Raw genomic sequence first — 23237 nt, forward strand, 5'->3', positions numbered from 1 at the left:
AATAACTCTGACGGGAACATCCCTTCAAATTGGGCCCATCGATGTAATCCAATACAGTTTGGGCCAACCACTATCTTCAGAAAGTTGCAGACTATAAGGAATGGGTTATCCACCCTCATGCCCCCAAGATCTAGTGTAATAACTTCTCCATTTCTAGGCTGTCACAGCTTTTTCTTGGAGATGGAAAGGATTGACAAACTCGTGAAAAAACAGGTCTCCTAGTTAATGCCAGGGACAAAGCAACACCATGGAATGAATTTTTACACGATTGCCTCTGAGCAATAACATGTGGCCATGTGACCACCCAAAGATTTACTCAAACCAGTGGTGGTGTGTTGGTTAGTTCATTCATCATATCAATCATCCTACATGCGTCTCTATTCCATGTTGATAAGTTACAATCCGAAATTTTAAGTCAGACATTCCATCCCACGAGGTCATAACAAAGAAATTACTGTCTCAAGATTCTGGAAGTACTTTTTCAAATGAAAAAAAAAGGTGCTTTCATCTGAACTCTTTCCCCCCCCGGCCCGTAGTGAACCCAGGTATGTAAACCACGAACCCGCACTACCCCCATTACTGTGCGATTCTAGTTCAATACGCGTGTAATTCATACTCCAGATTTCCGTCCATGGATAGACGTTAGGGACTGAACTAGTTAAACATATTTTTAAAAAGTTAAACCCAATTTTTAATTATATCCGTACATAATAATTAATTCGGCCTGAACCAACACATAGCAAGAGCCACATTACAGTTGGGGCCGTCAAAAGTTATACAAGTGACTACAATAAAAAACGCGAGGCGCGGAAGAGACGTCCGTTAGGTATGTATGGTAACTCTACCTGATGGCGGCTGTGTTTTTGGTAAGGGGGGCTGTTTTAGACAATAATAGTCATATTAAGTCAAATGGATAGGCAGGGGGTGTGGGGAGGGCGGTGTTTGAAGGGGGGAAGAGGTGATAGAGAGATGCAAGTTAACAACTCAGTTGCCAAGGACGAAAGGAAATCTTCACATGCTAATCGCGATCTTTCCCATTCTCCGCGACAAATCGCGAATTTTTGACGTTTTGCGCGAATAACTCACAATTTTCTCAGATCCTCGCACAAATCGTGATTATTTTATCGCCGCGACAAATGTGCGCATTTTACTTTAAATCTGAGGACCAAATTTGCGCATTCTCCTTTAAATCTTCATGTTCAACGTTCTTATATAGTATATGGAACCAACCCAATCCACATCCTTCCGAATTTATGTATGGCTTCAGAAGCTCAAATGATCAGGGTAGCATGAAATATGAACAAACGTAGTTTCCAAAAATCTTTGAAAAATGTCCGATAATAAGTTCCCGCCTGCACTTCCAAAATCGCATTCAAGGGGGAAGCCTTGAGTCAAAATCGTACATCGAGAGGTATGTACTACTAAAAGGTAACGACGCCAGTCAAGTAAACCGAAAAAATATGTTAGGCTCTAATGAATCAGGGTAAGCAAAAACCCGTGGACAACAATTGGTTTCCAAATCCACGTTTCACAAAGCATTTCTTAAACCCTCTTCGTCTTGCCTGACGTAACATGTTACCAAAAACGTCCCCTAAAACTTGACACTAACATAAACTTTATCACTAAACACCCCATCAAGGTAATGAAAACTGCAACTATTCACATGACGATGACTCACCCCACCTTAAGGAATTGTGCGAGAAGATGAACAAAGGCAAAGATAGGAATAAATATAATGTGTAATGTGTTGGAAAAGGTTGTTTTAGGCATAAGTTAGTTGAATCAGATATTTGGAACCATAGAACATTGAATCAAATTGTTAAGACAATCTATGCCGGCAACGAGCTAGAATGAGGGTGAAGGGAATATTCTACTAACAATATTGATCCAGGAGTTCCTTTATACTCGGACGATGAGCCCTGGTCCCCACAAAAGATAATCTTTATAACTATAAACTTTAGAACTCCAGGTCATCTATAAAACACAGAAAAGCAGTGTGCTCCATAACCGCTTAGTCCCTACTTTGTTATCAAAACATTGATAATTACGTGATGTTATCTCATTGTAAACAGGTTTATTTGTTTGATTACTTGTTGTATGTAAAGGATTAACACAATTAACTTAAAATAATATTATGTTTATGAGTACAGATTCGAAGTGGACATCGAGCCTGTTCTGGCAAGGCCTGCGCGCTGGGAGAACTTTCGAGATCGTCTGGAAGGGCCTGAACTAAAAGCAAGCTCTGCTCAGTATTCAATTACGCTAATCTAACTAACTAACCAAGCTAGTTAACGAATATATGAACATCTACAGAACTTTTTGGCTCTGCAAATGCATAATCTTTCACGCAATTTCGAGATTTTTTCGCTTCGATTTTTTTCGTTCGCCCATTTGGCGCGATTTTTGCCTAAATAATCGCGATTTTCTTTTTTTTCCTTGCTCTGTGTTCTATTAAATGAATTGGAGATTCTTATTTTATCTAATTACCCAAGACCGACCCAGAGAGCAGTAGAGACGGAGACATGTTGCTTTATGAATAATCGGAAGGAAATTTAAAACCATCAAAACATCAAGCAAAATGGACAGTAGTTATAAAAACTATTCATATAATGGACAACTTTTTTTTTAAAGTGTGGTGATTCTGATTTCACACCTTTTTCAAAAGTAATGCACAAAATGAGGAAAAAGTCGCAATGCTTTTTAAAGTGGCAACCATAACATTTGTACATAAGATGAAGTGAAAATATCACAGTTGTGATTTGAAAAAACGAATGCCAGGCTCAAGCAGAATATGACTTTTGGAGCAATTAAACTGGAGTGCCAAAAAAAAATCAGCAAAACATTTAACCTCCAATTGACTAATTTACATTGATTCGCCATATTTGCTCAAATATTGTTCACAAACACTAGTATATTGGAGCGAGTAACTGTTTTCACAATTTTAGTCATTAATAGCAATTTCCAGTAAGTGACAGAATCCAGCAAAAAGTCATTTTATACGAATACGACTGCTCTATTGATGGTTCTTGTCAGAAATATTTACACAGATCAAGGCGTGACTGTCATTTTACTGGACAAAAGATAATGTTTGGTTGTGTCTTTAAACTTATTCTTACATGTCAAGTGCAGCCATCACCATCGTTAATTTTTGTAAAAATCATCCTTGATGAACCTGCTTATGCTTGTCAGACCTCAATTGAATATCCAATATTCAGCAAAAGTCATTTTCTTTTCGAATTTTTTTATCGTGATGAATTTGACCTTTATATGAACTTTTTACTTGAAAACTACACACTCTTAAATTGATTTTCGAACAGAATGCTGTTGAGCAGACTTAATCACGACATATGATGAAAAACGTTCTAAATTTGTTTGCTGACCTAGCTACTGCAATTAAAAAAACTCAATTGTAATTTTGTGAGTGATTTTTTACTGAATACAGGCACACAATAGGTTTTTTCCAGGGTTACATTATTACAGAACCAACGTTTCTTGAAATTGTTACAGTTCATTCAACAAGCTGATCGAAAGTATGGGCCATGTACAACCCCTTCAACCAAACTAGAAATTTTACCAAACAATGACCTTTATGCATTAGTTTTAGCACAGTTCAAGTATTCCTCAACCCAATCCAAAAATTCTTTGAATAATGCTGAGACATAATCTGAAATTTTGAACCAAAAGCGCAAAATTCAGTTTTGTATTAACGGGGTTTTTAAAACATTTATGTCCAAACATTGCTAAAACTGGCACTACTGGTACTATATTATGACATATTATCTAACTAATGGATTTTCCGTACAGGCAGTTAGATTGAAGGCATTTCTGTGCAACACTTTCTAGTTAATAGTCATTTTACTTTCATTGTCAAAAGTTTCAATGCACTCAAAGTCATTTTCACCACTCTTATAAAAAAAACGTGTCCTAATCATAATAAAACATAACAGAAACCATATTATTTATATAAATCATATTATCTATAATCACACGCCTAATTTGTATAAATTCTGTACAATCATAATGTCAATTGTACAAACTTAATACAATTTAAAAAAACACTTCAACCGTGAGGAAGGGAGGACCAAACATAAACACAGATGAATCTGCCAAATGACATCAAACATACACAAAATGTAAAATGAAGGTATTTTTAAAAGAACATACATAAAATAACAAAAGAACTCAAAGGTTACAAACACCCACCAGAGAAAGATTTTTTGCTGTATCCACACTTTTTGGTCCATGTTGGCCAGTAGGAACAACCCAACTCTTTGCCACCCAACGACCAAAGCCTTGGGTAACAATACCAGTCAGTCTTAAGAGGAGAAGAATCTCGCCATGTGACCTAAAAATGGACGGTGAACATGATGCTTATGTTTATTTTCATCATAACTTAAGCAATGCCCATGGATGCTCATGAGAATTTGATTAAAAGTTGAGGAATAAATGTGAATGGGGTGGCCCAGTGATCGCTAGAAGGGACCCGTAATAGGAAGGTTGCAGTCTCGAGACCCGCTTCTACCATAAATCCTAAAGGATGCCAATAGAGACTTTTGAGCAATCTCCTCTGGTCGACTCAGCCGAATGATCTGGAATCCTGTGATTGAGGTTTAAATAAAATCGATCAATGAAACAAGAAATTGAAGGGTTCCCTCATAAGATCTTTTATAAAGGTCCATTTCACATGGAGTCTCCATTTCACCCTTATTTTGGATTATCATTCGGCTTAGTCGCACTTTGGGGGTGAAGACCTCATGATGTTCCTAGCTCATCATATGGATTGAGGGTACAATACAGTGGGGTTGGAACTAACAAGTTCATCACTGCATCTGAATCAACGGTATCGAAACCGTGATTGGGCGTCAAATATGGGGAGGCATGCAGGAAGGTCATGAATTAAAATGATCCCCGACTTACTGACTTAAGTCGGCTTCTTGGTCCGAGCAACTACAATTCCTCGCCACACGTCGCGGTCAAGCATAACAGATCTTATCTCTTCAACACAGGAAAGGCTGGTGTCCTTCTTTAGCATGTCCAGAAACGTAAGGTGGGGCCTCCCCTGTCTCCTGTATCCATGCTGAGGGTCCCAGAACAGAAGTTGGTTTGCCAGAAGGTCGTCATGCCTGGCTACATGTCCAGCCAGTGACAGCCAGTCCAGCCAAATGATCCCCTTAAGTGCAAAAACATAAAAGTGTGTCTTAAAATAAATTTAATTTTTGAAAATTCATTTGAAAGATTGAAAATATGTACACAAATAACTAACCAAAATCACGAAAATCCTCAAAGTTTAAGCATTTATAAATTTATTTACGGTCTCTTTCCAGTGCAGCTTTACAGAACCAGTTTCGTATCATGCACCTTACCATTTATAATTACATTACCACCTTAACCAGTTATAGTAAACGAAATAAGGGCCATAAATTGGCATCGAATTTGTAGCATCTTCGATTTTGATAAATTTGGTAATAAAAAGTTATTTAAAGTGCTTGTAACTTCTTAAATATTGTTTATTTCTAAATTATTTTTATAATATCGTAATGAGCTCGGTCAAACATTTTTTTGTACTAAATAATAAATTTACAATAATATTCGAAATTAAAATAAATATCAAACAACTTTCGAAAAAAATTATTTATTATTATCAAACATGTCAATCTTACAAATGTCAACAATCCTAAAATAATTTAGAACCTAAACGTGATCCTTTGTAAGATTATATGTCCCAAAAGTCAAATTGACTTGTACTCAAGTATAAAGTCGAACAATTTACTCCAATAACCACGGTTACTAGCAAGTTCTCTCAAATGAAGAATATCATCATACGACTCCAGCAAGATGAAACGCTTCCAGAGGTCAACCTTCAGGTGGTGTAGGAGGTTACGTCTGTGAGCCCCGAGTCTACCAACTTCACTACACATCTCGACAGCAAAACACAGCGCAGCTTGAGCTGGTGATCTTTCATCGCTCCTCAGTATGTGTCCTAGCATCTTCCACCTAGATAACTCAGTAGGGGGATCTTACTCTGGCACCAGACCTTCTTGAAGTTCTGGAATGCTACATTGGCTAACATGATTCTTCTGGTGACATCTTTCCTACTTTCTAGCAGAGAACCCAACAACTTGCTACTGCACCATTCTTCATTCATTCTAAGGGGTTTACCATCATCCATGACCTCATCTTTCTCAAAAAAAATTAAAATTTATATATAAATAAAAGCTATTGGGTGTTATTATATATTATATTAATGCTTTTCTAACAAAGTTACAACAAATTCTTCATGTAGTGCATCCTGGGTATATATATATATAAATATATTTTATGTTCATGTTCGGAAAAACAAATTTTATTTCTTTAATATCTGATAATATTGGTTTTTAAAATAAAATATAATAATCATCATGACGTTGGTATTAATTAGTATGCTGTTCTATGGTTCATTTCTCAAAAAATATATATATTCACCTGTTTATAAAAAAATCTATGTATTTTTTAGAAAACTTTTGGTATAACAAATGTTGTGCCAACTAGACTTTTATTTTGCTATTTCTTCCGATCGCATTTAGTAACCAGTAATACGATTGTAAAATATTTTTCAACATTTCTGATTTCGATTTTAATGGTAAGTATTTAAAATTAAATGTTCAGGTTCACAAATTTGTGCTTAATGCTTCAAATCTTAAAACCAAAACTAAATAAATCCTAGCTAAAGCATAAATAGCTCAAATATCGTTTTACAAGCCTGTGGCGTGCGCGCGTCTGACAAAAAATGGTTATTTGCTTGATTCACGATGTCAATCCTTTGCATCTCACCGATCTGCATAAGCATTATTGCATGCGCGGCGCGGCCCAGTAGTGCATCGCGCTACAAGTTATTTGCTCATAACTCATCAAAAAATGATTTTCATGCTATGTAATAGGTCTTATTCGAAATCAGAGTAAAAATAAATTGGTATAACTTACTTTTACAATCCCACAACTAACTCATACGAGCTCTTAAAACAAAAATGTATTCGCATTACACATCAGCATGTACAAAAAACGGTTAAAATCTAATCGCGCCCAGGTTTTGGGACTTTGGCTTGCCAGGCCAGGTAACTAGTTTTTGGCTTGTAACTTTCATAATATTAGTCATTTTAAAATGATTTTAAAATTAATGTATAATAAACTTCATGGTGAGCTGAAAACTAATTATAACATGTACAACGTACAAACTCAAAAACTGTGATAATTTTTGAATGTTTTTGAAAACTTGGCTTTAAAAAAAACTTTAAATTTTGTACCAAGAGTTGTTGGAAGACGACGTTGATTCGACGCGCCGCGCAAATTATCATTCTTGTTCGGCAGATCATTTTTGCTTCTCAGATCGTTGCTCCTATCAAAATAGTGCGCTTATATCACCATTCACCAATCACTGACAACTGATTATTGAATTCATTCAAATGAATTTACTGGGCGGCGCTCAGCCTGTCATTCCGCCTAATTTCTATTCGGTTGTATGTTTATTAACATGATAGCCTGAGGTCCCCAGGTAAAAATGAATAAGCCATTGCTATCAGAAAAAATTTAGGTCGTTCGTAATAATACAAGTACAAATCAAATCAAATCAAACCTATCAAGTTTTGTGACATAGTTTATGAAATAATGTATATTAGCCCCAGGTCAGAGGTATGCGGATGCTGTGGGATATACTAGGAAGCACCTTTGGTTTGAAATCTTAAGAACAACAGTGATTTCTCTCCGGGGAGACAGAGGGGCGAAAAAAAACTTTGTCAATATAGACAGTTTAGATTTGAACTTGGAGCCGCAAGGCCAAAGGTAATTTTCAAAAGTTTGAGTTGTTGAAGGGTTTAGTTTTTTCCTTTTACGTTTTATATAGGAGCTTTGAGGTCTCCTAGATTTGTTTATGTAAATTTTGATATTTTACTGTACTATTTTATGTTGTATATAATTTTACGGACGAAATGATCTCAGGGGGGACTCCCAACCCACCGCTTCGGCGAGTAGTTGATGCACCTTTCACAATCAAGAGCCACTTTGGTCTACTTGCTGTGAGGTGTCTCAGCTACATGGGTTGGGGGTCCCCCCTTTTTTATTTTTTTTCCTTTTTTTAAATATAGGGTCATTGTGACATTATGTGTATACTGTTTGAAAAATTTTATAAAAAATATTAGCCCCAAATAAAATAGATGCGAAAACGTCATCGATTCTTCAAAATTTGCTAGTTGTCTAAATGTTTCTTGTTTAAATGATACAGGTACAACAGCAAACGTTCAAAGAGAACCCACATTAACTGTACAGAAAGAGGACATATTGTCTTCTTTGATTTATATTGCAATATATATACTATTTATACAGCAAAGTTCTAAATAGCTCAAAGTATAAGAAAATTTCAAACAATATATACATACAATTAAATAAAGTGTTGCAATTAGCAGAGCACAATACAGAGGTAACGGAAATGGTCCATTGCTACCAATTGAACTTTAAACAATCAAATATATACACACAAATTTTCAAAACACATCATCGGGGCAGGGATGAGGTTGTACGAGACTTCTGATATAGGGGTGTCATGTTTAATGTCAATCTTCTTTCCTCTGTACCCACGATGAGTGATAAGAGTTGTTCTTAGCATAGCAAATTTTATCCTTGTTCTTACATGCCACATTAAATCACAGTACCCCTCCTTCCTTTTCTAAATAACAGATAGTGTAAACACAATGATGCTATCTAATCTTTCTCTAAATAAACAGAGCACCAATTTGCTCAGCCAAACCTCTCAGCACATGATCAAGCATTCTCAGTCGACTTTTCTCCACTCTAGCTGACAGTGGTTCACTGTTGCAGCGTTCATACAGGTTGGCGTTATGCAATAACGAAACCCAATTTGTTTAACTAAAATGTTTATTCGTATAGTTGAACTGGTTGGACTAGTTAGACAGTAACTATTGCTGAATTTATCTATGTATATTGTTTGAATCTATTTTTATCTGGAAAAATACAAACCCCAATTTCTTCTGTTTGAATTATAATTAGCTATTCCAATACCCACTTAGTCCACATGCCTTGCAAACTTACAGCACGGTATTTTTTTAAATTTTTTTTAAAGAGAGGCTGGGCCAAGATAGCCCACGAGAGGATAGCATTGAGATGCTCTGCCTGGTATTTGTAATGGTCTAAGTTCCTAATACTCGCCAAAGATGGTTCCTCTAGTCAATCGAAGGAGAAGAGAAAGCTTAACAACAAATTAGGTGGCTGCATTTTGTTTTGATTTTATTAGGTCCTAGTATTTATCCCTTTCGTCTTAAAGTTTTATGATAACTCTCCTTAAATTATTTTAATGCAGTCACTCAGATAAGTTTATACCAGGACACTTCAACAAATACACATACTCTGCCCACAATAAGGGGCCATAATTGTTTCAATTATGTAATGTATAGAATTATTATTATTATTATATTCCAATACAGTCTTAACATGTAGAAGAACTAAAGCAACTGGTGTGATGGGTTTCCTTGTTGCCAGGAGAGTTCAATTTCCCAGTGAATGGGAGAACAGCAGCAAGAGACCTTCAAACCTTGAACCTGAGGACTACTCGAGATGGAAGTACCTTATGGTGGCAATGTGGTAACTTGAAAAATATTTCTTATTTGTTATCTTAATACTCATTTGCCTAGCCTATTAATGGTAAGAGCATTATGATAACTATTATCTGGGAACCTTTTTGCCAGAAGCATTTCTGTGCATATACTTGTAGACAACATGCTCAATTGAACCCTATCATTTCAATAGTCCCACTGTATTTCTCTCCAGGTACCTGATGTGTTTCTGGTTTTTTGTTGTGTTCCCATTTGTATTGGTTACGTGGGTCTCGGTACCTAACGAACTGACAGTAGTATGGAGTGCTACTATTCAGCAGCAGGGCATGATTGGGGCTGGCTTTGCTCATGAAGCTATTGATTTCTTGGTTCCTCTATCTAGCCATGTCTATGTTGGTAAGTTGCTCTGAAAAATATTAAATTGCTCAGTGTGGTATGAATTTTTGATTTTTCAGCTACTGTCTCTTGTCATTGATAACTTTCTTCTGTTCATATTTAATCTGTTATGTCAGCCACAATTTCATTCCTGTACAATGTTTTAACATTGAAGAATGAATTCTTCCAATGCATACTAAAGTACTTACTACAGGTTGGGTTAACGAGAGAGCACTAAACCCCTTCAAAGCTGAGGATAGTGCATTTCACGACTTAAAGACTTCTGATCAGCTTGTTTTGAGAACTATATATAACCAGGTATACACCTAATAACCATGTATACTCTTTATGTAACCAGGTATACACTTAATGTACTCAATAACCTGGTTCTTGTCCTATCTTTTATCTGTAAGCTCTTGGAGAGCTTAGAGAGAGTGTAAATTTATCACCAAACTTTTAAAATTTGGTCTCTTCAATTAAGTGTATTGAATTCAGGGATTAGAGATAAGACGGTACAATAACCAGATACTAATGCTACAGTTTCAACCTTCCTATTACGAGAGATTTCTCAGCGAATATTACAACTTCAAGAAGTACAAATATAAAATCGGTTCGTTTCACATCTTTATATTTATTTAAGGCTATTTTGTATTCGATTGTTATTGGGATCTGCTTAGCTTACTTTTAAATTTTTCCGTTCATACATTGCACCGTATCATGTACAATCAGCTGTAAGACGAATGTATTTCAGTACATTTGGTACATGACTGTGTAGTGTGTATTTCTAGGGAGGTGTATGTTCGAGACAACTTCAGTGCCCCAAGGTTGGGTACGCATGATAAACAAATATCTAGACGAGGTCTGGGTTCCGAGCAAGTTTCAGAAAGCTGTTTTCTTAAAAGAGGGGGTTAAGAAGCGTATTGTCGTTATAAAGGTAACTCTTTTAACTTTGATAACAGTTGATAATGTATTAATATTACGAGACGGTTTTTAATTTCTATACATCAACTTATTTCGGTATGAATATAAAATGACTAAATATGTGATATTCTTTACCACGTTATTTACATTTAATCTGTTTGATTTCTATTGTCTGAATAATTCCACCTTACCCAGGAGGGATTTGATCCTGAAGTTTATGACAGAAAGTCTGCTTCAATAAACAAGACAAAGTTCTTCAAGCACTGTGCTCACGACTTTGTTTTCATTGCTTCCTCCAAATGGGAGGACAGAAAAGGTAAACTCTATAAAGTCTTACTTTAATTAGAATATATTCGAATCTGTATGATAGTTTGATAACCATGTTATGTTATACTACAGCTTTAGAGCATAATGCAAATGTTAAGCTGCAGTAGCCACCATAGTAACATTACCGGATACTATCTCCTAACCCTCAGGGTGGGATGTGTTGTTGGAAGCCTTTACAGAGGAGTTCTCCGGTTTAGACCAGGTCTGTCTCGCCATCAGATCTACTGGTCTTAAAGACGAGCTGGACTCCTTACATAACCCTAACCATGCTAGGATCATTAAATTAGACAGGATTCCTGCTCAAGGTACAGAATAACTTAAGTATTGCATCGTTATTTTATTTAGCAGAATATTATTCGGGCGGTTTTTCCCTGAAATCAGTGATATCTATGGCATGATCAAAGTATTAACAGAGCTAGTTTTAATTTCACTTTTATTACTCCAGATTACCCCTCGTACTACGCGAGTGCTGATGCGTTTGTGCTCTCAACACATGGCGAAGGTTGGGGTCGTACCCCGATGGAGGCCATGGCTATGGGTCTCCCTACAATTGCTAGCAAATGGAGTGGGCTCACTGAGTTTATCTCTGCTGAATACGCAATTCCTATTAATATATCAGAGGTGGAGCCGGCCTTCCCTCACGAGCAGGACAAATTAGGTGAGAATAGGGGGGGGGCCTTCCCTCACGAGCAGGACAAATTAGGTGAGAATAGGTGGAGCCGGCCTTCCCTCACGAGCAGGACAAATTAGGTGAGAATAGGGGGGGGGCCTTCCCTCACGAGCAGGACAAATTGGGTGAGAATAGGGGGGGGGGGCTTCCTTCACGAGCAGGACAAATTGGGTGAGAATAGGGGGGGGGGGGGAGAATACAAATATAGCCAAGTTTTGTACTTTGTACTGCAACTGTATGTAGTATAACTATACATATATAATATTACATTGTACAGCTGTAAGTGTATACCCTGTATAATTGACGTGATTACTATTGTGTGCTCTACTTTTGTCTTTTTAATTGTTGAGGTTTATTCCATTAAAAAAAAAAAATTTTACATGAATTCTGGGGGGGTTTATTCTAATTCCCCCGGGTAAGTTAACGTTTAATCAGGGGGAAAAAGAAGGTTTCCACAAGGAAATCTCACAAGTGGGCTAGGGTAGACAAGTATGCTGTTAGAGGGGCTTTGGGGGGGGTTTTAAAAAAATAAGAGCTGCACGTGCCTTGGTAAGTTTAACTAATGTTAAGCGGAAGACGATTTTCACTTATTTTGAAGCCCCGCTAAACAAACTTTTTTGTACACTTTTGTTTTAATAAAACCTTCCCCGGTTAAATATATACAGGTTTTTCTTAAATGTTACATTTTTTTAAGGGAAAAGGTAAAAGAATTTTTGATACATATTAACGTTGAACTTGATGTTTTACATGGCCCTACCTCCCTTTCAATATTTCAAAATAAAGTAAAGCGAAATCAGGTTAAAAACATTTCATTTCTTAGTTAATCCTTTATATCTCCGCCTTTCCTCAGGGGAGAAAGAGAAAGTAAAGGAACCCCACCCCTGACGTCTAGGAGAAGACATTACAGAAGACTCCCCCGATTTCACATGGGATTTTGAAACCGTGAATTTTGCGATAACATACAGCGTACTCCAGCCTGCACGCATCCGTTCTTAGCGGCGGGCTCAAGCCGCGCAGCACGTTCTTATTTTATCTTTTTGCTTTTAATAAATATCGTGTCTATGTGTAGTCTAAATGTTCTTGCTTTGTGTAAACCGAATCCAATTGAGTTTGTGACCATAAACGGGGGGGATAAGGACCCATGTGCCGGACGGCTTTTTCGGACCCCTGTGGACCTCTACTCTTGAAGTCCGCTCCACAACTTTGACATTTATATCTGTTATATATATATAACGGACATTTGACAATTATTAATTCATTATTTTATAATCTAGCTGTCTTGCTGTGGGGGAGGAGTAACGTTCAACAAACTAAAGTGCTTTTCAAACATACAAAATTTAAAACCATCATCACGGTTATAGTTCATATCAAGGGCCAAAATTTGGTATACCCTCTATTTCGTGTATATCTGTATATCTTCTCCTTAATACTATAATGAAATACAATAGGATCATGTTTCGAGAAAGAAATGGTTGGTCCGATTATTAACAAAACGAAACAAAAGTCCAACAGGGACTCCCGGAGTCGAAAGTTACTCGCTATTGGCAAGCCTCTTGTTTATAATGGTTTGAATAAGATATATATTTTCTTTATTCCCAAAAAATTTTGGGCACCAAAATTTGTGCGGCCTCTCGCCAAACTTTTTGCAGACCAATTTTTTGGAATAATCTTTTCCGTCTGACAAATTTTTTTTCTGCTAAAACCAACCTTTTTGGCATTTCTGTTTTTTTTTTTTTTTTTGGGCCTGTGGCCCTGAATTATTGAAAGGTGCTTTTTCTTCATATTCAAGTGATATTAATATTTGAAATTTTAGTTTTCTTATCTGTATTTTTGTGGGGGGGGGGGGTTTTGGGGAAAACCCAAGTAAAGGCTTATATTTGAAATGAATAGAATATAAACTGGAATAGTTAACAGCTTCTTATAAAAAGAAAATGGCTACACGGTTCGCAGACTGGAGATTTAAACAAGATCTGCAAATGGATTACATCCACCGTAAAGTCTGATTCTTCAAAGATCAAGTTATACCGACTTTCAAAGCCTTTCCTTACTTTCATCTGGCTCACTTTTTGTAATTTAAAAGGGAGGCCATATGAAATAAGGAAATGGCTTTGAAAAGTCGGGTATAACTGATGCTTGTAGATCAGACTTTACGGTGGTGATAATCCATTTGAAGATCTTGGTTTATAATCATCAGCTGACGTACCTGTAGCCATTTCTTTTTTTAGTAGCTGTTAACTATTCCGGTTTATTTTATTCATTTCAATATAAGCCTTTTTATGGTTCAAGCCACAAATGACAGATTAGAAAACTAAATTTCAAATATTATTTCATTGACTATGAAGAAAAAGCCATCTTTCTATTGATTTCAGGGCCACAGGCAGCGATGCAAAAGTTTGGGTTATGCAATAAAATTTGGCAGACGGAAAGATTTATGCAAATAACTTTGGTCTGACAAAAAGTTTGGGCGAGAGGCCCGCTCAAATTTTTGGTTTCGCCCAAATTTTTTTTGGGGAATTAAGGAAATATTAAATTATTTCAAACATTATAAAACAAGAGCTTGCATATAGCCGTGTACTTTTTCGACCGTGGGGTCCCTGATGGACTTTTGGTTTACTTTTGTTAATAACGGGACCAACCTTCTTTACTCGAAACATGTTTTTCCTATTGTATTTTTTATAGTATTAAAATAAAAAGATGTGAAAGTTATACTAGATATTACAACGAAATAGAGGTATTACAAATTGGCCCTTGATTGAACTATAAACCGTGTTGATGGTTTTAAATTTTTGTATGTTGTAAGACTTTTAGTTTGTGAAGCGTTTACTCTCACCCCCTCAGCAAGGACTGCTAGTTATAGATTAATGATAATAATTGTCAAATGGTCGTTATATATTATATAACAGTTTTAATATGGTTCAATAGGTGTGGAGCGACTTCAAGAGTAGTGGTCCACAGGGGTCCGAAAAATGACGTACAGGCCTGGGTCCTTTTCATTGTCACTTATTCTCATGGATTCGGTTTACACAAGCATGACCATTTTAGAACGTACAATTGACTCGTATTTATTAGTAAAAGCATAAAGTATAAAATTATACGTGCGTGCGCGGCTTGAGCCGCGACGCATTAAGAACGGATGCGTGCAGGGGCTGGAGTACGCTTTGTATGTAAATTAATGAAATGTTTGCATTGTAAAATACCTTAGATTGACGATATATTTTGATCGAAAAGTAAATTTTTACAAAGCTGGCTTTGGATTTATGGTATGATTATAATTTATTTTTTATAAAAAATCCACGGTTATTTTTAATTTATTTCTTTTGTCGTAAAATCATAAAAAATTTAATCATGTTTAAGATATGCGCGCTTTGGCTCGGGCCAGTTTATTGACTATATAAATGATATTGAATTTTTAAATGTAATGTGATATATTTTAATTTAAAATTTCAAAAACGGAGGCTTATATATATTAGTATATTATTGATTGAAAATAAAGGATAATATTTTTAAATCTTGTTTCACTAAATTTGTTTCACTATAATGAACATATTGACAAGGGTGCAGAGTTGAGTCTGTACGGAACCTATTGTTTCAGATCCTCGTTTAACTAAAAACAAACAATAATTAGCAATTACCTAAAATAGATATTCAATTATACCTGGACAGGTTTTTGGCAGTTCCAATTAATTTTACTGATTATTCTGATTTTTGCTACAAAACGTTTCTGCAACTGATAGATACAATGATTGTCACAAATGTCCTTATATAAAAAACAACACATTCAATAAAAAAAAAAAAAAAATTCAAAAATCAATATATTTTTCCTATATCAATATTGGGAGAAACATTAGAAAATCAACATTGGCCTTGTGGCTCCAAATTCAATCTAAAACCTATTTATCAACAAAGTCTTTACTCGCACCTCTGTTCCCAAATGGCTTAATAACATGATTGATGGGTTGTTAAATTACGAGATTGATATTTTATAGATTAATAACTTATGATCCATGACTTTTTTTTGGAATTTACAGTTAAAATATAAAAATTTTTAAGTCAAAAAGGGGGACTTGCCATATCACACAAGTTGAATTCTTGTAACAGTGACAGTAAGGGTGAGGTCCATTCATTAACTAAGTTAAATTGATAAATAGTCAATAGCTTTATTATAACGTGCGTACTAAATTCATCTACAGTCGATTCTTCAGATTGTTCTACAGGGCCCCCGACAAGTTATAAACAAACTTCAATCGATGATATTTTCGGACGCTGATTCGAAATCTCCCCATGACATAGGGTTTAAAATGTCCCTGACGAGTTATAGGCGTATAAACTGTCTCGATCACGTGTATGACGTATAAGGTAGTTAGTCTAATTTCTCGTTAGGGTTTGGTGTTTTCAGCATATGCTTTATGTTAGGATTGGTTAGGGTTCAGGGTTGGGATAAGATAAGAGGGTTAAGGTTTCGAATAGGGTCGTTCGGACCAAGCTAGAGAACGAGTTGAAAATGTCACGCTGACAGTCGAGTGTAGAGTGATTAATTATCATCCATCTTTTAACGATTTATGTTATTACGATGTACTATACGATTCTGATTTTGTCTCTATTTTAAAATTTGAGACTTATTTTTAATGCAGAAACAACAAAGGTGTAAAGTGGGTTTTTCTTGATTATACGATTAACAGTGTTGTCTTTAAAATACTTTGGCGCGGCCAGTCGGTGGATCGGATCGCGATAATTAGATTTGGCAATAAACATGTTATAAATTGGCATTCACAAAAAAATTTTTTAATTTTGTAAATTAAGTTCTTAAAAATTGTACAATTTTTAAGAACTAATAAAGACTTGAATCCTGTCTAAAGAGAATGGTGCGCGTTTAATTTTTAAATAAACTATCTTAGGACTATTCGCTGTAATGAGCGCCGCGCAAAGCTGGTTTTAAAAATTGTTGTTTACACTTAAGTCAATTTTTTTTCATATTAAATTGAAACTGATGCAATAAAAACAAATAATATATTTAGCCAATACCAATACCGAGCGCAACGCTATTTTTATTTAAGATTTTCAGCTTCTTGTGATGGGAGGGCAAAATAAAAAAATAGCAGTTAGGTAAATACTAAAATAACAATCTATCAATTGATATGGTAATGAATGTTAAAATATAACGACGCTCGCGCTTGCACTTTAATTAAAATCATTATTCAAATGTTCTAGCAGTCTGCTGGTTTAGAATTGCTAGTCAATTTAACATTTGGCATGATTTTACTTGTGATTGATAAACAATTTTAAATGTGGTTCCTGGATTAGGAAAACAAATTAGGAAAACAAATTTAAATTTTTGGTATTTATTAGATACAATCAAAAACATATCCTATCATAAAAATAAAGCCCGCGCGTTGGTTGACTGCATCCTGTATAAAGGTGGAATAATTTAAGTTTGAAGGTGCAATGACGAATTTACTAAAACCATATCGCGGCGATCACTTTCTCGTGGACACTGTGAGGCCAAAATTAATTTAAAGTTTCTAGAAATCAATACATACACTACGAGTTACTCATGCTTTTGGATTATAAGAGTGCGGATTGTCAGGTATTCATTCATTCATACTTATCGGTTTAACAGCTGTAAATTTGAACTCACTATTGTTTAACTACGAAAGCAGAAGTAGATAGTAAAAGTAAAGTAAAGTAAAATTATGACATAACATCATCACTAATGTCTACAAAAGTATCATCACCACTACATGAAAAAATAAATATTTCTTATCAAATTTAAAGTGTTATAATTTTATCAAATATTAATTCATGAATATAAAAACCACATTACAAAATTTAATTTATTCATATTCCAGTGGGGTAAAGATTTATAAAAACGTTTATTTGTTGCTACATAAGGATGGGAACCACAGTAATCAATCGTGTTTGTTTTTCATTATTACTGTTGAACTGGTTTACTTTGCAATTCTTGTTTTAAAACTTCTTTCGAAAAATTCCAAAAAATGAAAGTTCATTTACAAGTCATTTTAAATCTTATTCTTTTTAAAACTTTCCAATTCCCAATTTTAAAAAAGAGAGATATGGACAATATACCGTCGACATTCCAAGGAACCGAGTGCCGCATTGACTTTTCCGGATCGTTTTTACCGAAGGCTTATCACCAGTTACTCATGCATGCATGTTATAGTCTGATAATATTTGTCTTATCTTAGAAGCATTCTGTAAATTGAAAGTGTCGTTTTTTTTATAGAAGTGCCGCCATCCTCCGCCATTTTATCTTTGTGTGCCAAGTTCGTTTATAAAAATATAATCATATAATAAGATTGATCCAATGTCTAAGTATGACGGTATATCATGGCTCATCGTTATTAAAAATCCGAAGGAATGATTGATCAAGTAATGTTCTTTCAACACAAACTAAACAACTAAAATTGCTGCCTCACAGTGGTGACGCAATTGTAGGGGCAGGCAGTGGTTCAGATAAACTCTCACCCGACGGATGGCGTCTAGGAATTTATCAAAATTAAGTTGGCAATTTGCGCCATAAGGGACAATGTGATTTATTTATAATATTGTGTGTGGTTTGTAGAAATTCGTGTCATCTTCAGTATAGCTTAAATGGCGAGCATGCATCATCCCATCGGCCGGGACGAAAATTACGAGTCAATCACAGAAAGTTAAACCAAAGATAAAATTAACTGGTTCTCTTTTGATTGGAGATGCTTCATTAGTATAATATCCAATAATCATAAATATTTTCACGATGGAAACAAGTGATAGAAAGAAACCAGCATGAGCATTTTTACAAGCTTCTTCCTGACATCTCGATTCATCGAACAGTTATGAGGACTCTTCGAGGAAGAGAGAAGATCAGTTTTGTTCTAAAGAAAGCATCAGACATGAGCACATTAGTTATTGTGGCCATTTTATGGCTGCCACCCGCTTAATGACCTTTGATGCAGTTTGGTCTGAGCCTCCTGTAATTCAAGGAGACAAGAGGTTTTCAAGTATCTTTCTCAGTTGTTTCAAGACTTTGTATCTTGATAAATGGGGCTATTCCACCGTGACGGACACCACGATTATGCCATTTTTTAAGTTCAAACGAATGTTGTGTTTTTTCAGGATGTTGCTTCTTTTCAGCTTATATTCGTATTTTATTATGCCACTTTTAACCTTTCTATAGGTTGTTGTGAAAATTTCAGACCCCTACCGTTATTACTTCTGTGGTAGCACCCCCTATGACGGAGCGACTTAAATATGGATCACTTTTTTTTGGTGGTGTCATACTCTCGAAGGTACCCCATATCTATCTCAAAACGTGATCTATTATCTCTAATTTGACATGAGTGATAGAAAAAAGGTTTTAGGGATTTCTGAGATCAGTTTTTTGGAGATGCTCTGTTTTGTTTTGCGTGGGCCATATTTCTATTGTGACGGACGTGGCTGTGACGACACACGTTTTTTTGCAATTTTTCCAAATTTTCTATTTGACACTTTTATCTTGTTCTGTGACCTCATTCTATGTTTATTGCAATTTTTTTGGCCGCTAGTACTTCCACGAGGTATGCAATAGCCAAAATCGTCCATTTTGGGCATTACCGCGAGGTTATCAATTAGGCGGGCAGCAATTATTTCTCTACTTGTACAAATTTATAACTTGGTTAAACATTCATCTCTGTTCAACACATCACACTGTTGAGACCATATCAAAAGTTAGTGTTTAAAATGTGGAAGTTATTGAATTTTACTCAAAAATAGCGAAAAATAGGGTAATGTCCATTTTTTTTTGTGCCCTATTACCCCTGAAAAAGGTTAAGGCAAAGAAAATGGCAAAATCAGTAAATTAATTATTGAATTGCATTGAAGTTATTTAGAGTCTAGTCAACGTAGTTAACCTTATTGACTTCAATTTGTCTTGGTTTTAGTCAAAATTATGAAATATGGATATAATGGCTATTAAGTGAGCCTTTTTCATTATCGCCATATATGGGATATACAAAATATACATAACTCAGTTATTTTTCTGTCCAATTTCGATTTGCACATCGTTTTGTTAAGAACACGGTCTCGCTTGAACACAAATGCATTATTTAAAAGTCTGTTTTAAAAGATTTTTTGGAGCAATTTTCAAAAAAATGTGACGGACGCGAAAAGTTGGGAACCCTTCAAAAATTTTTTCTTAAAGATACAAGCACTGATAATTTTCTACGGTCTCTCCCACCCATTATTACCTTACCTTCAGAAGTGGATAGGTTACAGTGGTTTTTGAATATAAATAGCACTATGTGGCTCTGAAAAACTATTTTTTGCTTTATTTTGTGACGGACGCGACACAATCTTTGTGGAAAGTTTTAGAAATTGAAAAATTTTTTTGAGAGTAACGGTTTGAATCTTGCATGGCTCTCATTTTTATGCCTATGCTTAAGTGTATGGAAGTTTCTAGAGAAATATTCATGCATACCATAACTGTGGCCCTTGGAAAATTTGTAATTGATTTTTTTTCATTTTCCGAGTAGTGTACCTTTGAAATGAGATAAAACAAAAGTTTAATGCAATATGAAACAAAAAAAAACTTTTGTGTCCTGTAAGGTTAGAGTATAGAATGAAATATTTTAACCAAAATTAGGTGCCTTTCTTAATTTTTCATTTTTACTCCAAGTGGAACCTTACAGTGGAATTGCCAAAGGTCTCTTTTAGATGCCTTTTCGTTTCCTAGCATATAGTGCTGGAGAAGTCGGACAGAAACTTTTGTTGCTGCATAGGCTGATACTATTGCTCAAGAAATTGTTATCAAATGCTGACTGTAGTCAAGGCTCGGGACTTAGAGCAAGAAAGGACAAGATGTCAGCCACAGCCTGGATGTGATATCAGAACGTCAGCAAGAACTGATAGTCACAAAGATTTCAGGAGAGAGATGATAAAGTCATTATTGTAGATTTTAAGAGTCTGGCGATAGGGGTGTCCTTGCTCCGTTCCCTTTGCCAATATCAATTTTAGGCGACAAAGAGTTTGGAATTTTTAATATGGGCTCAATATAGAGTTTTTGTACATTATCACTTAGGAGTTGAGAAGTTACAGGTTTTTCCAAGGCATGTAATTTTGTGCAGAAGGAGTGGTCCCTACCTTACAGTGTCAAAGGCATCCTATCTTACGATCTACAAAGCATGCATAATGGAATGGCTTTTTGTGTGTGCTTTTTGTTAACACTTCATCCAGATCGGAATTGAGTCAGCCACACCCAGCTCTTCTTGTAGTGCAGGTAACTGGTGTCTTGCACCTCTGACACAATAGGTGATGGTTGTACGGAGAATCATCGAATGCTGTTGCAGTAAGAAAGGCCTCACCCACTGTCACCACCAAATGGTTCTTTTGGATATTCGCCAGAGAGTGGTGAGCTGCCGTGAATGTAGTCATTATTGGCTGTCCAGATTGTTACTCGTGTTGTGCCCGTATAAGAAGTTGTTTTTGTCTAGGAGCAGCCCACTGTTTTTGATCTTTGTGATCACACATAGTATCTTGGTCTCCTTGTTGTTTTGAACAGTTCTGCATTGCAGATTTGTTTCGATTGCTGGTCAACCTAGATCTATTTTTTGTAGCTCATTATGTTTGCCTGAGTGTAATAGGCACCAGTTCTTGAAATGATGCTGCGTTTGGTCCTATCTTTTGGTTCGTGTGACTTATTTTCTTTCCAAATAGGAAGTACTTTTTCGGGTATTGTTAAGACATGAAAGCTTGGTATCTGCTTGCGTCAACTTGGTAGAGTGTAGCTGAGTGGTTGTCACCTTTGTGAGTACTTTGCACATGGAATTTTAACCGAAAGTGTTCGAGTTGCACATCAGTGGTGTGGGGAGGTGGTGAGCATGTTCGGTTAATCCCTTGGTGGATTTCAGGAATGATCCAGATATTTTCTAGAATGATTTTATTCCGAAGCTTTTAAATTGTTAGGACAATTGTGAAGCCAAAATAGGTGATGCGTTTTGAACGTTTAGTTAGGACCATTGTTTTAAGAGGAGATGAGGCTGTAAAGTTTAGACCGTAGTTGCTGGTTAGTTGATTTTGTTATTAATCCCACTTTCTTTTGCTCTTCTTTTAAGTTTTGAGACGCAATTGTTTCTTGAAAAATTGAGGTCTGCATCTACTTTTACCCCAAGGACTTTGTGCTTTGGTCGTTGTTGATGCTTTTCCCATTAATACATAATTTCTGCAGGTTTCTGTTCATTTCAGTTATAAGCTGCAGTTTCATGTTATGGCTCCGTAATATTCGTATCACATTCACTACTTGCTTGTTCTTGATGCACACTTGCTGAGGTGGTCACAATCCATCTGCATTTTTCATGCTTCCTGAGATGTTTCGAATGGAAATCATAAAGGTACCGTCATCAGCAAAATTTGTAGCAGCTTGTTCTTTTTACTTTTCGGGGGTGGTGTGTGTCATGTCTGCTATGTATAGGATGATGAGGAGAGGTGTAGAATTTAGTACAAAAAATGTTTGACCGAGGCTCATTTTTGATCATACGATATTCTAAAAATAGACACATTTTATCATACATATTATAAAATACGATATTCTAAATTAATTTAAAAATAAACAATTAGTTAAGATGGTACAAGCACATTTAAATAAATTTTTTAATTCCAATTTTTATCACAAAATTCGAAGATGCTACAAATTCGATGCCAATTTTATGGGCCCTTATTTCGTTACTATAATGTATACGTGCATGATACGAAACTGGTTACTTGTAAAGCTGCACTGGAAAGAGAGCGTAATTAATTTTAATAATTGGCTTAATCTTTGAGGATTTTCGTGATTTTTTTTGCTATCAGGACTTTAAATCAGTATAGATATACATTCATTTAAATCAAGGGTGCAATTGGCAGAGCACAATCAAATTTTTAAGGGTTGCAATTGGCCAGAGCACAATTCATTGCTACCAATTATAAATTTTTTCGTGATTTTGGTTAGTTCTTTGTGTACCATATTTTCTAATACTTTCAAATGAATTTCAAAAAATTTAATTTTTTTTAAGACATCCTTTTTTGTTTTTGCACTTAAGGGATCATTTTAATTCAGTTCTTCCTGCATGCCTCCCCATATTTGACGTCAATCACGTATTTCGATACCGTTGATTCTGATGCAGTGTGAAACTTGTTAGTTCCACCCCATCTGTATTGTTAACTCTTAATCACATATGATGAGCTAGGATCAGCTTGAGGTCTTCACTTGCCCCCAATAAGTGCGACTAAAGCAGTAATTATAATCCAAAATAAGGGTGAATGGGAGACTCCATGTGTAAATGGAACTTTATATAAGATTTATGAGGGAACCCTTAAAGATCGGTTTCATTGATCGA

At 35.6% G+C, this 23237-nt stretch overlaps 2 protein-coding genes across 2 annotated transcripts in view; both read left to right on the plus strand.

The window, feature by feature from the left end:
• LOC134813008 (uncharacterized) overlaps positions 1-23237 on the plus strand; it is an 84066-nt gene that overhangs the window by 18446 nt on the left and 42383 nt on the right. The gene's annotated exons all lie outside the window — the stretch shown is intronic.
• LOC134812428 (uncharacterized) lies at positions 9208-12777 on the plus strand. Its single transcript, XM_063819840.1, has 9 exons — positions 9208-9627; positions 9814-9995; positions 10189-10292; positions 10470-10584; positions 10763-10908; positions 11091-11211; positions 11372-11527; positions 11668-11880; positions 12743-12777. Exons 1-9 carry the CDS (start codon positions 9506-9508, stop codon positions 12775-12777), a joined length of 1194 nt encoding a protein of 397 aa, XP_063675910.1. The 5' UTR covers positions 9208-9505.

This window comes from Bolinopsis microptera, chromosome 3 (genome assembly GCF_026151205.1).
Source record: "Bolinopsis microptera isolate Bmic1 chromosome 3, MBARI_Bmic_1.0, whole genome shotgun sequence".
Taxonomy (NCBI): Eukaryota; Metazoa; Ctenophora; class Tentaculata; order Lobata; family Bolinopsidae; genus Bolinopsis; species Bolinopsis microptera.

Coding starts and splice junctions, on each gene's coding strand:
- LOC134812428 (XM_063819840.1), top strand. CDS start 9,506: ATGGGTTTCCTTGTTGCCAGGAGAGTTCAATTTCCCAGTGAATGGGAG. Junction 9,996..10,188: donor ATCTAGCCATGTCTATGTTG/GTAAGTTGCTCT, acceptor TACTTACTACAG/GTTGGGTTAACGAGAGAGCA. Junction 10,909..11,090: donor AGCGTATTGTCGTTATAAAG/GTAACTCTTTTA, acceptor CACCTTACCCAG/GAGGGATTTGATCCTGAAGT.